This window comes from Ranitomeya variabilis, chromosome 2 (genome assembly GCF_051348905.1).
Source record: "Ranitomeya variabilis isolate aRanVar5 chromosome 2, aRanVar5.hap1, whole genome shotgun sequence".
Classification (NCBI taxonomy): Eukaryota; Metazoa; Chordata; class Amphibia; order Anura; family Dendrobatidae; genus Ranitomeya; species Ranitomeya variabilis.
Genome location: NC_135233.1, coordinates 806,590,169 through 806,605,753, shown reverse-complemented (window position 1 = coordinate 806,605,753; position 15,585 = coordinate 806,590,169). Strand labels below are relative to the sequence as shown.

Here is a 15,585-nt window from a genome sequence, read left to right as displayed (position 1 = left end):
CGAGCCCTGACGTGTGCCCAAACAGTGGTTTACCCCCACATATGGGGTATCAGCGTACTCACAACAAACTGGGCAACAAATATTGGGGTCCAATTTCTCCTGTTACCCTTGGGAAAATAACAAATTGCTTGCTAAAACATTTTTTTTGAGGAAAGAAAAATGATTTTTTATTTTCACGGCTCTGCGTTGTAAACTTCTGTGAAGCACTTGGGGGTTGAACGTGCTCACCACACATCTAGATAAGTTCCTTGGGGGGTCTAGTTTCCAAAATGGGGTCACTTGTGGGGGGTTTCTACTGTTTAGGCACATCAGGGGCTCTGCAAATGCAATGTGACGCCCGCAGACCATTCCATCAAAGTCTGCATTTCAAATGTCACTACTTCCCTTCCGAGCCCTGACGTGTGCCCAAACAGTGGTTTACCCCCACATATGGGGTATCAGCGTACTCATAACAAACTGGGCAACAAATATTGGGGTCCAATTTCTCCTGTTACCCTTGTGAAAATAAAAAATTGCTTGCTAAAACATCTTTTTTGAGGAAAGAAAAATTATTTTTTATTTTCACGGCTCTGCGTTGTAAACTTCTGTGAAGCACTTGGGGGTTGAACGTGCTCACCACACATCTAGATAAGTTCCTTGGGGGGTCTAGTTTCCAAAATGGGGTCACTTGTGGGGGGTTTCTACTGTTTAGGCATATCAGGGGCTCTGCAAACGTAACATGATGCCCGCAGACCATTCCATCAAAGTCTGCATTCCAAAAACGTCACTACTTCCCTTCCGAGCCCCGGCATGTGCCCAAACAGTGGTTTACCCCCACATATGGGGTATCAGCATACTCAGGAGAAACTGGACAACAACTTTTGTGGTCCAATTTCTCCTGTTACCCTTGGGAAAATAAAAAATTGTGGGCTAAAAAATCATTTTTGAGAAAAGAAAAATTATTTTTTATTTTCATGGCTCTGCGTTATAAACTTCTGTGAAGCACTTGGGGGTTCAAAGTGCTCACCACACATCTAGATTAGTTCCTTGGGAGGTCTAGTTTCCAAAATTGGGTCACTTGTGCGGGAGCTCCAATGTTTAGGCACACAGGGCCTCTCCAAACGCGACATGGTGTCCGCTAACGATTGGAGCTAATTTTCCATTCAAAAAGTCAAATGGCACGCCTCCCCTTCCGAGCCTTGCCGTGCACCCAAACAGTAGTTTACCCCCACATATGAGGTATCGGCATACTCAGGAGAAATTGCCCAACAAATTTTAGGATCCATTTTATCCTTTTGCCCATGTGAAAATGAAAAAATTGAGGCTAAAAGAAATTTTGTGTGAAAAAAAAGTACTTTTTCATTATTACGGATCAATTTGTGAAGCACCTGAGGGTTTAAAGTGCTCACTTTGCTTCTAGATAAGTTTCTTGGGGGGTCTAGTTTCCAAAATGGGGTCACTTGTTGGGGAGCTCCAATGTTTAGGCACACAGGGGCTCTCCAAACGTGACATGTTGTCCGCTAGCGATGGAGATAATTTTTCATTCAAAAAGTCAAATGGCGCTCCTTCCCTTCCGAGCCTTACCATGTGCCCAAACAGTGGTTTACCCCCACATGTGAGGTATCAGTGTACTCAGGAGAAATTGTCCAACAAATTTTAGGATCCATTTTATCCTGTTGCCCATGTGAAAATGAAAAAATTGAGGCTAAAATAATTTTTTTGTGAAAATAAAGTACTGTTTCATTTTTACGGATCAATTTGTGAAGCACCTGGGGGTTTAAAGTGCTCACTATGCTTCTAGATAAGTTCCTTGGGGGGTCTAGTTTCCAAAATGGCATCACTTGTGGGGGAGCTCCAATGTTTAGGCACACGGGGGCTCTCCAAACGCGACATGGTGTCCGCTAAAGATTGGAGCCAATTTTTCATTCAAAAAGTCAAATGGCACTCCTTCCCTTCCGAGCCCTGTCGTGCGCCCAAACAGTGGTTTACCCCCACATATGAGGTATCAGCATACTCAGGACAAATTGGACAACAACGTTCGTGGTCCAGTTTCTCCTTTTACCCTTGGGAAAATAAAAAAATTGTTGCTAAAAGATCATTTTTGTGACTAAAAAGTAAAATGTTCATTTTTTACTTCCATGTTGCTTCTGCTGCTGTGAAACACCTGAAGGGTTAATAAACTTCTTGAATGTAGTTTTGAGCACCTTGAGGGGTGCAGTTTTTAGAATGGTGTCACTTTTGGGTATTTTCAGCCATATAGAACCCTCAAACTGACTTCAAATGTGAGGTGGTCCCTAAAAAAATGGTTTTGTAAATTTTGTTGTAAAAATGAGAAATCACTGGTCAAATTTTAACCCTTATAACTTCCTAGCAAAAAAAAAATTTGTTTCCAAAATTGTGCTGATTTAAAGTAGACATGTGGGAAATGTTATTTATTAACTATTTTGTGTCACATATCTCTCTGGTTTAACAGAATAAAAATTCAAAATGTGAAAATTGCGAAATTTTCAAAATTTTTGCCAAATTTCCGTTTTTTTCACAAATAAACTCAGAAATTATCAACCTAAATTTACCACTAACATGAAGCCCAATATGTCACGAAAAAACAGTCTCAGAATCGCTAGGATCCGTTGAAGCGTTCCTGAGTTATTACCTCATAAAGGGACACCGGTCAGAATTGCAAAAAACGGCCAGGTCATTAAGGCCAAAATAGGCTGGTTCATGAAGGCATGCGACGTTACGTGTATTATTGAAAACAACTGATTGCATTGATGGAACTTGTCTTGTTACTAAAAAGTGTTCCAGAGAAAACATATAGCATGTTCTTACAGTTTTCAGGTCACTTTGGATCGTTAGTTACAAGACGTATGAATTTATGGGAGTGAATTTGAATTTTATTGAAATTTTACAAAAACAATGTTTTCTTCAGAATATGCATTTTTTAATAATTAGCTCTGAGCTAATTTTGTTGAACTGTAAAGGGCTAGTAAAAGGTGAAAAAAAAAACATATAATGCTTCACCACTCACCTGTCCTGGCATCCCCACTGCCTCTGGTGTTTGATGCCCACCATACAATCATCAAAGCCTCTTCTTCCCACAGTCACGAACCGATGTCCTCAGTCTAGAACAGGACTTCAGCCATGACCAGGCTTCAGAGGTCATAGTATATCATAGCATCTTGATGTCATGATGTGCTGTGACCTCTGAGGCCTGGCCACATGTTGATGGCCTGTTTTTTATTGAAGACACCAGGACTCAGAGGTCACAGTGTGTCATAACATCATTACTTCATGATATGCCCTAACTTCTGAGGCCTGGTCATAACTGGAAGCCCTGGTGCGGAAATGTAGAAGAGACCCTGGATGGGTGGGCAGCTAGCACCAGAGGCAGCGAAGGAGTGTTGGGACAGGTGAGTGTTGGGACAGGAGAGCAGTGAAGTGAGCATTAGGTTTTTTAATTTTATGTTTTTTACAATTTATGTTCATTATGCTCTAAGGTCTGGATGTACCCCTGGGCATAATAGGGAACACTCAATGAGTAGAAAATAATCTCAATGCCGATTGAATTCCCTGGTAAAATCCACAAGATTTGGCAAATTTGCATCTTTTCAAATCTGCTCATCTCTATTAGTCATAGTATGGCTTGCTATATCAAATGATTAGCTGCAGCAGCATTCACATGGCAATATACCATCTAGTGGGAACAATTTGAGCATTTTTGTAACTGCTAAGTTATTTTTAGCTACTTTTTTAAATTCCTACAGATTGTTTTTTATTCCTGCACAAGTTGCTATTGACATGAAATTCTGACGAGATGTTGGCAACAACCCATCCAATCCACACATGCAAAGAAGTCAAACCATAGATGTCCATATGTTAAATTAAGTGTAACAATGAGAAATGACACAGGAAAAAGTACTGAACACATGCAAAAAGAGAGATTCAAAACCATGGAAAGTTATGACACCAGCTGAAATCTAATTACAAATAATTACAAAGCAATCCTGCCACTTAGTGAAAAATGATGAAAGCTGGTTCAACTGATGGTCTTTAAAAAAGTGTTTCATTACCAAATTGCCACACAAGAAACATCTCATGATGTGTAAAATCAGCACGCTGTCTCAAGACCTTTGCAACCTTATTGTTGCAAAACATACTGATGGCATTAGTTTCAGAAGACTTTCTAAACTACTGCAGATTCTGATGAGTACTTTTGGGCGATAATCTGAAAGTAGAAAGAATATAATTTCACCATAAACTGGCCATGACCAGGAGCTCCCTGCAAGACTTTAGACAGAAGAGTGGAAATAATTGTCAGAAAAGTTTGTCCAAGAGCCAAGAATCACCTGTGGAGAGCTTCAGAAAGGCCTGGAATGAGCAGTTATAATTGTTTCAAAGAAAACCATAAGTAATGCACTCAACCTCCATGGCCTGTATGCACGCTCACCATGCAAGACTCTATTGCTAAACAAATAGCATATTCAAGCGGTTTTAAAATCTGCTCAACAACATTTAGATAAGCCTGTGAAATGCTGGGAGATTATAGTCTGGTCAGATGACACCAAAATTGAACTCCTTGGATGCCATAATACACACCATGTTTGGAGGCCAAACGGCCATGCATATCACCCCCAAAACACCATAGAATGGCCCTGGGCCGGACTGTCCATCTGGCAATTCTGGCAAATGCCAGAAGGGCCTGTCTGGTCATGGGCTGCCTTGTCTGCTACATTGTTAACAAAATCGGTGTTCTCAAGATACCCATACTGTTAAGAGTTGTGATGGAGCACACAGTTGCTGACTCCGTCACTTAACCCAGCAGGCCACAGGTATCATTAGAAATATTGGTCTTGTAGTGAATCTTCCTTTCTTCCATTCAGGGTAATATTAGTAATATATCCCATCTGGTTCATGGGGACGGGGACAACATGGGCCTGTGTGATTTCAAATGCCAGGGCTGAATTTCAGCCCCAGTCCATACCTGGAATGGCCTATAGAAGTGCTAGGATGTCCTGCCAATCACCTGACCTGAATCGAATAGAACACTTATGGAAGGAACTAAAGCTCACAGTTCAAAGAAGGATCCCATGGAACCTTCAGGATTTGATGAGTGTTTGTGTGGAAGAATTGGAAAAAAATCACACCTGAGCAATGCATGTGACTAGTTTCTCCATACAGGAGGAATCTTGAAGCTGTCATCAAAGACGTTTGTACGAAGTATTAATTAAATTTCAGTAAGTGTGTTTAAAACTATTTCCCTCTGGCATTTCTCATTTTTACACATAACAAACCATCTGTGGTTTGATTTCTTATCCTGTGTGGATTGGATGGGTTGTTTCCGACATCTGGTGAGATTTACATGTCAATGGCACCTTTAAAAATATATTTACTTAGAAAATTAGTAATGTGTGCAATATTTATTTCACCTGTTGTATTGAACAGTTGGGTAAATTGACTAAAATGATAAAAGTCTTTTTTAGGTCACGTTCACACGTTCAGTATTTGGTCAGTATTTTACATCAGTATTTGTAAGCCAAAATCAAGAGTGGAACGATCAGAGGAAAAGTACAATAGAAATATATGCACCACTTCTGCATTTTGTCCCTTTCCTGGTTTTGGCTTACAAATAGTGATGTACAATACTGACCAAATACAGAATGTGTGACTGTGGCCTTATAGAGATATGAAAGTCTCTATTTTCTATAGCAGCAGCTTTACTCAAGCGTTGGGGAGATGTCCATAATTACTGGATGCATTTTCATGCCTTGTCAATTACTGTATGCTTTTCATACATTACATTTATGTTCATTTTATTCCATTTTTAGTTAATTTCATGACATTTATTTCAAGATTTTCTATAAATATGGGATTACTTGATGTAGGCTATGTTACCTGTACTTCTTTTCTTTTTTTTCATATAGCACAATGTTTTACTTCTTGTTTCTTTAAATACAAGTACTTGCAGAAGGTCTAGGCTGTGTTAGGCATATTTTAATGTCAGGTGAACTTTGTTATCCACCAGAATAGCCTACAGGGTTATGTGTGACCATCAGTGGTGTATTGATTAGACAGAACTGTCCGCCTGAGGCGTCCTTTAAAGATTAGATCAATCATATAGACCTCGTTTTCTATAGTAAATGAATAACGCTATTGGCATTGTTACTAGCCATAAATTGTTTGATTTGGCTGGATTCAAAGTAACTAATTAAAATAAGATTATAGGATCTGAGCTCCTTGGAATATAAAGTTGTCAGCATCCTTACTAATGACAACAAGTCATATTTATTACATGGAGACATCAGTAATAGTGTGGGTTATCCTCATTGCTTTATTTATATATATATATATATATATATATATATATATATATATATATATATACACAGTCATATGAAAAAGTTTGGGCACCCCTATTAATCTTAAGCTTAATGTTTTATAAAAATGTTTTTTTTTGCAACAGCTATTTCAGTTTCATATATCTAATAACTGTTGGACACAGTAATGTTCCTGCCTTGAAATGAGGTTTATTGTACTAACAGAAAATGTGCAATCTGCATTCAAACAAAATTTGACAGGTGCATAAGTATGGGCACCCTTATCATTTTCTTGTTTTAAATACTCCTACCTACTTTTTCTGACTTACTAAAGCACTTTTTTTTGTTTTGTAACCTCATTGAGTTTTGAACTTCATAGCCAGGTGTATGCAATCATGAGAAAAGCTACTTAAAGTGGCCACTTGCAAGTTGTTCTCCTGTTTGAATCTCCTCCGAAGAGTGGCATCATGGGCTCCTCAAAACAACTGTCAAATGATCTGAAAACAAAGATTATTCAACATAGTTGTTCAGGGGAAGGATACAAAAAGCTGTCTCAGAGATTTAACCTGTCAATTTCCACTGTGAGGAACATTGTAAGGAAATGGAAGAACACCGGTACAGTTCTTGTTAAGGCCAGAAGTGGCAGGCCAAGAAAAACATCAGAAAGGCAGAGAAAAAGAATGGTGAGATCAGTCAAGGACAATCCTCAGACCATCTCCAGAGAGCTGCAGCATCAACTTGCTGCAGATGGTGTCACTGTGCATCGGTCAACTATACAACGCACTGTTTTTTTGCCGCCATGCATAACGCCTTTTTGTATTACCAAACAACTCAATCTTGGTTTCATGAGTCCACAGGACCTTCTTCCAAAAAGAAATTGGCTTCTCCAAATGTGCTTTTGCATACCTCAGCCGACTCTGTTTGTGGCGTGCTTGCAGAAATGGCTTCTTTCGCATCACTCTCCCATACAGCTTCTCCTTGTGCAAAGTGCGTTGTATAGTTGACCAATGCACAGTGACACCATCTGCAGCAAGTTGATGCTGCAGATCTCTGGAGGTGGCCTGAGGATTGTCCTTTACTGATCTCACCATTCTTCTTCTCTGCCTTTCTGATGTTTTTCTTGGCCTGCCACTTCTGGCCTTAACAAGAACTGTACCTGTGTTCTTCCATTTCCTTACTATGTTCCTCACAGTGAAAATTGCCAGGTTAAATCTCTTAGACAGCTTTTTGTATCCTTCCTCTGAACAACTATGTTGAATAATCTTTGTTTTCAGATCATTTGACAGTTGTTTTGAGGAGCCCATGATGCCACTCTTCGGAGGAGATTCAAACAGGAGAACAACTTGCAAGTGGCCACTTTAAGTAGCTTTTCTCATGATTGCATACACCTGGCTATGAAGTTCAAAGTTCAATGAGGTTACAAAACCAAAAAAAAATGCTTTAGTAAGTCAGTAAAAAGTAGGCAGGAGTATTTAAAACAAGAAAATGATAAGGGTGCCCATACTTATGCACGTGTCAAATTTTGTTTGAATGCATATTGCACATTTTCTGTTAGTACAATAAACCTCATTTCAAGGCAGAAACATTACTGTGTCCAACAGTTATTAGATATATGAAACTGAAATAGCTGTTGCAAAAAAAAAACACTTTTATAAAACATTAAGCTTAAGATTAATAGGGGTGCCCAAACTTTTTCATATGACTGTATATATATATATATATATATATATATATATATATATACATATATATATATAATATAGTAATATGACCTGCAGGAGAGCGCACAGTGTATAAACTATATACAGATTCCTGTCTTATACAAACTGAAAAATGTGAAATTCAGTGATGACAAAGAAGAAAAAAATAGCCTTTGGTTTATTTATGTCTACTTTTCTTTCTTCTATTAACCCCTTCGTGCCATGCGCCGTACTAGTACGGCGCTGCCGGCACTGCATTAGTGCCAGCCGCAGTACTAGTACGGCGCCCCGATCACCGCGGTCTCGCGCTGAGCGCCGCGGTGATCGGGTGCGGGTGTCAGCTGTATATGACAGCTGACACCCCGCAGCAATGCCCACGATCGGCGCTGTCGCCGATCGCGGGCATTTAACCCCTCTGATGCCGCTGTCAATAGTGACAGCGGCATAGAGGGGGATCGCGCAGGGACGGGGGCTCCCTGCGCTCTCCCACCGGAGCAACGCGATGAGATCGCGCTACTCCGGTGACCTGGAAGGAGTCCCCGGATCCAAGATGGCCGCGGGACTCCTTCCGGGTCATGAGATGACCCTGCTTGCCGGCGTCTGCTGAGAATCCTCATAGCAGGCGCCGGCAAGCCTCTGTTACGTGCCTGTCACATCGGTGATCAGACCGAGTGCTATGCACACGGTCTGATCACCGATCTGTGATGTCCCCTCCTGGGACAAAGTAAAAAAGTAAAAAAAAATTTTTTCCAAATGTGTAAAAAAAAAAAAAAAAAAAATTCCTAAATAAAGAAAAAAAAAATAAATATATTCCCATAAATACATTTCTTTATCTAAATAAAAAAACACCACACAATAAAAGTACACATATTTAGTATCGCCGCGTCCGTAACAACCCCACCTATAAAACTATATCACTAGTTAACCCCTTCAGTGAACACCGTAAAAAAAAAAAAAAAAAAACGAGGCAAAAAACAACGCTTTATTCTCATACCGCCAAACAAAAAGTGGAATAACACGCGATCAAAAAGACGGATATAAATAACCATGGTACCGCTGAAAACGTCATCTTGTCCCGCAAAAAAAAAGCCGCCATACAGCATCATCAGCAGAAAAATAAAAAAGTTATAGCTCTCAGAATAAAGCGATGCAAAAACAATTATTTTTTTATATAAAATAGTTTTTATTGTGTAAAAGCGCCAAAACATAAAAAAATTATATAAATGAGGTATCGCTGTAATCGTACTGACCCGAAGAATAAAACTGCTTTATCCTTTTTACCAAACGCGGAACGGTATAAACGCCCCCCCTAAAAGAATTTCAGGAATTGCTGGTTTTTGTTCATTCCGCCTCCCAAAAATCGGAATAAAAAGCGATCAAAAAATGTCATGTACCCGAAAATGGTACCAGCAAAAACGTCAACTCGTCCCGCAAAAAACAAGATCTCACATGACTCTGTGGACCAAAATATGGAAAAATTATAGCTCTCAAAATGTGGTGATGCAAAAACTATTGTTTGCAATAAAAAGCGTCTTTTAGTGTGTGACGGCTGCCAACCATAAAAATCCGCCCAAAAAACGCTATATAAGTAAATCAAATCCCCCTTCATCACCCCCTTAGTTAGGAAAAATAATAAAATTTAAAAAAATATATTTATTTCCATTTTCCCGTTAGGCTACTTTCACACTAGCGTCGGTACGGGGCCGTCGCGCTGCGTCGGCCCGACATACCGACGCATACTGTGCAAGCGCCGCACAACGGGGGCAGCGGATGCTGTTTTTCCACGCATCCGCTGCCCCATTGTGAGGTGCGGGGAGGTGGGGGCGGAGTTCCAGCCGCGCATGCGCGGTCGGAAATGGTGGACCGTCGGCACAAAAAAAGTTACATGTAACGTTTGTTGCTGCCGGCTGTCCGCCACAACACGACGCAACCGTCGCACGACGCTTGCGACGTGTGTCAATACGTCGCTAATGTTAGTCTATGGGGAAAAAACGCATCCTGCAGATGACTTTGCAGGATGCGTTTTTTCGCCAAAACGACGCATTGCGACGTATGCAAAAAAACGCTAGTGTGAAAGTAGCGCTAGGGTTAGGACTAGGGTTAGGGTTGGGGTTAGGGTTTCAGTTAGAATTGGGGAGTTTTCACTGTTTAGGCACATCAGGGGCTCTCCAAACGCGACATGGCGTCCGATCTCAACGCGTTTGTTTGCGTTAAAAACGCATGCGTTTTTATAGAAAAAAAACAGAACACACTGAAAAGTCACCCACCACCATCAAGGTGATAAAGGGATCCAAACCCTAACCCTACCCCTAAACTCATCCCTAACCGTTTAATGAACATTTTCTGACAGTCATAGTGCCACGTATTTCAGTGCCACGTATTTCAGTGCCACGTATTTCAGTGCCACGTATTTCAGTGCCACGATATTTCAGTGCCACGATATTTCAGTGCCACGATATTTCAGTGCCACGTATTTAAGTGCCACGGTATTTCAGTGAAATACGTGGCACTGAAATATCGTGGCATTTACGTGAAATACGTGGCACTTAAATACGTGGCACTTAAATACGTGGCACTTAAATACGTGGCACTTAAATACGTGGCACTTAAATACGTGGCACTTAAATATCGTGGCATGTACATGAAATACGTGGCACTTATATACGTGGCACTTATATACGTGGCACTTATATACGTGGCACTTATATACGTGGCACTTATATACGTGGCCACTGAAATATCGTGGCACTTATATACGTATATACGTATATAAACGTATTTCAGTGCCACGTATTTCAGTGCCACGTATTTCAGGTTAGGGGTAGGGGTAGGGTTAGGGGTAGGGTTAGGGTTTTTTGTTTTTTTCTTGTTTTCTTGTGTTTTTCTATAAAAACGCATGCGTCTAAAAAAACGCATGCGTTTTACCGCGATTACATGCGTTTTTTCACACATGCGTTTTTAAAAAAAACGCAAGTGTGAAACCAGCCTTATCCTTGGAAAAATAAAAACATGGGGGCTAAAATATAATTTTCGTGGAAAAAAATATATTTTTTATTTTCGCGGCTCTGCGTTATAAACTGTAGTGAAGCACTTGGGGGTTCAAAGTTCTCACAACACATCTAGATAAGTTCCGTGGGGGGTCTAGTTTCCAATATGGGGTCACTTGTGGGGGGTTTCTACTGTTTAGGTACATCAGGGGCTCTGCAAATGCAACATGACACCTGCAGACCAATCCATCTAAGTCTGCATTTCAAACGGCGCTCCTTCCCTTCCGAGCTCTGCCGTGCGCCCAAACAGTGGTTTATCCCCATATATGAAGTATCAGCGTACTCAGGACAAATTGGACAACAACTTTTGTTGTCCAATTTCTCCTGTTACCCTTGGGAAAATAAAAATGTGGGGGCTAAAATATAATTTTCGTGGAAAAAAAAAATTTTTTTATTTTCATGGCTCTGCGTGATAAACTGTAGTGAAACACTTGTTGGTTCAAAGTTCTCACAACACATCTAGATAAGTTCCGTGGGGGGTCTAGTTTCCAATATGGGGTCACTTGTGGGGGGTTTCTACTGTTTAGGTACATCAGGGGCTCTGCAAATGCAACATGACACCTGCAGACCAATCCATCTAAGTCTGCATTTCAAACGGCGCTCCTTCCCTTCCGAGCTCTGCCGTGCGCCCAAACAGTGGTTCCCCCCAATGTATGGGGTATCAGCGTACTCAGGACAAATTGGACAATAACTTTTGTGGTCCAATTTCTCCTGTTACCCTTGGGGGAAAAAAAATTGCGGGCTAAAACATCATTTTGTGGAAAGAAAAAATGATTTTTTGATTTTCACAGCGCTACATTCTAAACTTTAGTGAAACAACTGGGGGTTAAAAGTGCTCACCACACATCTAAATAAGTTCCTTAGGGGGTCTTCTTTCCAAAATGGTGTCACTTGTGGGGGTTTCCACTGTTTAGGCACGTCAGGGGCTCTCCAAACACGACATGGGTTCCGATCTCAATTCCAGCCAATTTTGCATTGAAAAGTCAAATGGCGCTCCTTCCCTTCCGAGCTCTGCCATGCGCCCAAACAGTGGTTTATCCCCATATATGAAGTATCAGCGTACTCAGGACAAATTGCACAACAACTTTTGGCATCCAATTTATCCTGCTACCCTTGGGAAAATAAAAAATTTGGGGCAAAAAGATCATTTTTTGTGAAAATTAATATTAATTTTTTTTACGGCTCTACATTATAAACTTCTGTGAAGCACTTGGAGGTTCAAAGTGCTCACCACACATCTAGATAAGTTCCTTAGGGGGTCTTCTTTCCAAAATGGTGTCACTTGTGGGGGTTTCCACTGTTTAGGCACGTCAGGGGCTCTCCAAACACGACATGGGTTCCGATCTCAATTCCAGCCAATTTTGCATTGAAAAGTCAAATGGCGCTCCTTCCCTTCCGAGCTCTGCCATGCGCCCAAACAGTGGTTTATCCCCATATATGAAGTATCAGCGTACTCAGGACAAATTGCACAACAACTTTTGGCATCCAATTTATCCTGCTACCCTTGGGAAAATAAAAAATTTGGGGCAAAAAGATCATTTTTTGTGAAAATTAATATTAATTTTTTTTTACGGCTCTACATTATAAACTTCTGTGAAGCACTTGGAGGTTCAAAGTGCTCACCACACATCTAGATAAGTTCCTTAGGGGGTCTTCTTTCCAAAATGGTGTCACTTGTGGGGGTTTCCACTGTTTAGGCACGTCAGGGGCTCTCCAAACACGACATGGGTTCCGATCTCAATTCCAGCCAATTTTGCATTGAAAAGTCAAATGGCGCTCCTTCCCTTCCGAGCTCTGCCATGCGCCCAAACAGTGGTTTACCCCCACATATGGGGTATCAGCGTACTCAGGACAAATTGCACAACAACTTTTGGGGTCCAATTTATCCTGCTACCCTTGGGAAAATAAAAAATTTGGGGCAAAAAGATCATTTTTTGTGAAAATTAATATTAATTTTTTTTAAGGCTCTACATTATAAACTTCTGTGAAGCACTTGGAGGTTCAAAGTGCTCACCACACATCTAGATTAGTTCCTTAGAGGGTCTACTTTCCAAAATGGTGTCACTTGTGGGGGTTTCCACTGTTTAGGCACGTCAGGGGCTCTCCAATCGCGACATGGGCTCCGATCTCAATTCCAGCAAATCTTGCATTGAAAAGTCAAATGGCGCTCCTTCCTTTCCGAGCTCTGCCATGTGCCCAATCAATGGTTTACCCCAACATGTGGGGTATCGGCGTACTCAGGACAAATTGTACAACGACTTTTTTGGTCCAATTTCTCCTGTTACCCTTGGTAAAATAAAACAAATTGGATCTGAAGTAAAAATTTTGTGAAAAAAAAGTTAAATGTTCAATTTTTTTTAAACATTCCAAAAATTCCTGTGAAGCACCTGAAGGGTTAATAAACTTTTTGAATGTGGTTTAGAGTACCTTGAGGGGTGCAGTTTTTAGAATGGTGTCACTTTTGGACATTTTCTGTCATATAGACCCCTCAAAGTCACTTCAAGTGTGAGGTGGTCCGTAAAAAAAATGGTTTTGCAAATTTTGTTGCAAAAATGAGAAATCGCTGGTCAACTTTTAACCCTTATAACTCCCTAACAAAAAAAAATTATGTTTCCAAAATTGTGCTGATGTAAAGCAGACATGTGGGAAATGTTGTTTATTAACTATATTATGTGATATAACTCTCTAATTTAAGGGCATAAAAACGAAAAATTTAAAAATTGCTAAATTTTCATAATTTTCGACAAATTTCTGTTTTTTTCACAAATAAATGCAAGTCATATCGAAGAAGTTTTACCACTATCATAAAGTACAATATGTCACGAGAAAACAATCTCAGAATCACCAGGATCCGTTGAAGCGTTTCAGAGTTATGACCTCATAAAGTGACAGTGGTCAGAATTGTAAAAATTGGCCGTGTCACTTAGGTGAAAACAGGCTTTGGGGTGAAGGGGTTAAAATTGTAACAAAAGGGAATGTCGTCAGAAGACTAATAATGTCTAGGTGCTTTGTTGACTATAGATAAAAGTTAGAAAAATGACTTCATTGTGAAGATCTGCCAGCCGCTAGGCTTAACCATGTTATGTGGAGTAAGGCATACTGACATATTCTTACAAACAATTTACTTTATAAATCCATCTTGAAACTGAGATGCAGGGAATCCATCTTTGGCGTCAGGTTTACAGAATATTCATTTTTATGCTTAAAGCACTGAACAGTTGGATGCATTTTTTATCCAAAGCCAATTTGTTCATGTATCTATAGAAAAGTAAATCAAAACCTGTCGGTTGCTCAGGATTGGCCATGGCAGCTTTCCAGTACCTAAAAGAGAAATTAACCATCCAGAGACTTACGTGACATGCATAAAAGAATGGTGTCAAAAGAGACAGAAATGCTAAATCTGCAAAAGGTCCGCAAGTAATGCAATCAATCATACCACAGTGAAGCTTATATGTTTGGATAGAAAATGAATGTTAAGCTGTAAAGTAATGCTATGCAAATGCATATTTTTAAAAAAAAAAATGGTGCAAATGTATACTAAATGTATTTTAAAAATGTTCAAATTATCGAGAACAGTCTGAAATAATAATAATTTTTGTCTATAGCGCCAACATATTCGTCAGCACTTTGTAATTGGACAAAAAGAAGACATTGCCCAACATGTGTATATGAACCAGTGGACAGCATGTGACAGCATAGTGCCAAGTGATCTTGAGAAGCAATAACTTTATACAATGCTTTTTTAGAAGAGGATATGACGGCATTCTGTTTGCATACTATGTAGATTTAAAAGGGTTATCAAAACTTTTATTATTTTTGTGTATGGGGCAAAGAACTTTCAGGCAGGTACGGTAATTGTTCACTACCTCCCTGTTCTGTCCGGGACAATTTTTGCAGGCTCAGCTATTGATTACTCTCCTTCATGTAACCTCTCCTCAAAAAAGCAATATCCTTCAGTCTTCTGTGTACATGGGGCGTTACTGCTAACGTCATGCTGGTTGACAGCTGGCTCCCCGCAGTAGGCAGCAGGGAGCTTGGTGTTAATCAACATGACATCAGCAAAGACGCCCAATCAGCAAAGCAGAGCAAAAGAGAAGATGCTGCTCTGTACACGTGACATCAACAGAAGCATGGGGATTGATGGCAGGAGTGGTCCATGCCTGTTCTGAGACAGTAGAGATCATCCCCATGCAGAACACTCAGTTAGAAACTACCTGACAGTCTGACCTCCATATGCAAAAATATTAAATGTCCTGGATAACCCATTTATATTCCTGGTATTAGAAATATTAGAATAAATTACTTGTTATTAACAATACCTGTTTAATTAACCAATTATTTTGTGATATTGTATGTTAATTCTAATTTGCGAAAACTAAGATAATATAATGACTTGTTATCTGATGTATTAAGGCCATTTTTTTTTCTTTAAAGGGTGCCCCACTCACTGAAGGAAATGGAATGAGCAGTCTGTATATGTTCAAGGTATTTCACAAATATCAGATGAAAAATGGTCTTGCTATAATGTATTGTGTGTCCCCAGGA

General features: G+C 40.0%; 1 protein-coding gene across 2 annotated transcripts in view; it reads left to right on the top strand.

The window, feature by feature from the left end:
* The window catches only part of COL19A1 (collagen type XIX alpha 1 chain), a 1,614,879-nt gene that overhangs the window by 1,355,865 nt on the left and 243,429 nt on the right, over positions 1-15,585 (top strand). For both annotated transcript variants that reach the window (XM_077289962.1, XM_077289964.1), the window contains exon 39: positions 15,475-15,525. In XM_077289962.1, coding sequence (XP_077146077.1) covers positions 15,475-15,525 — 51 coding nt within the window. The remainder of the gene's footprint in view (positions 1-15,474; positions 15,526-15,585) is intronic.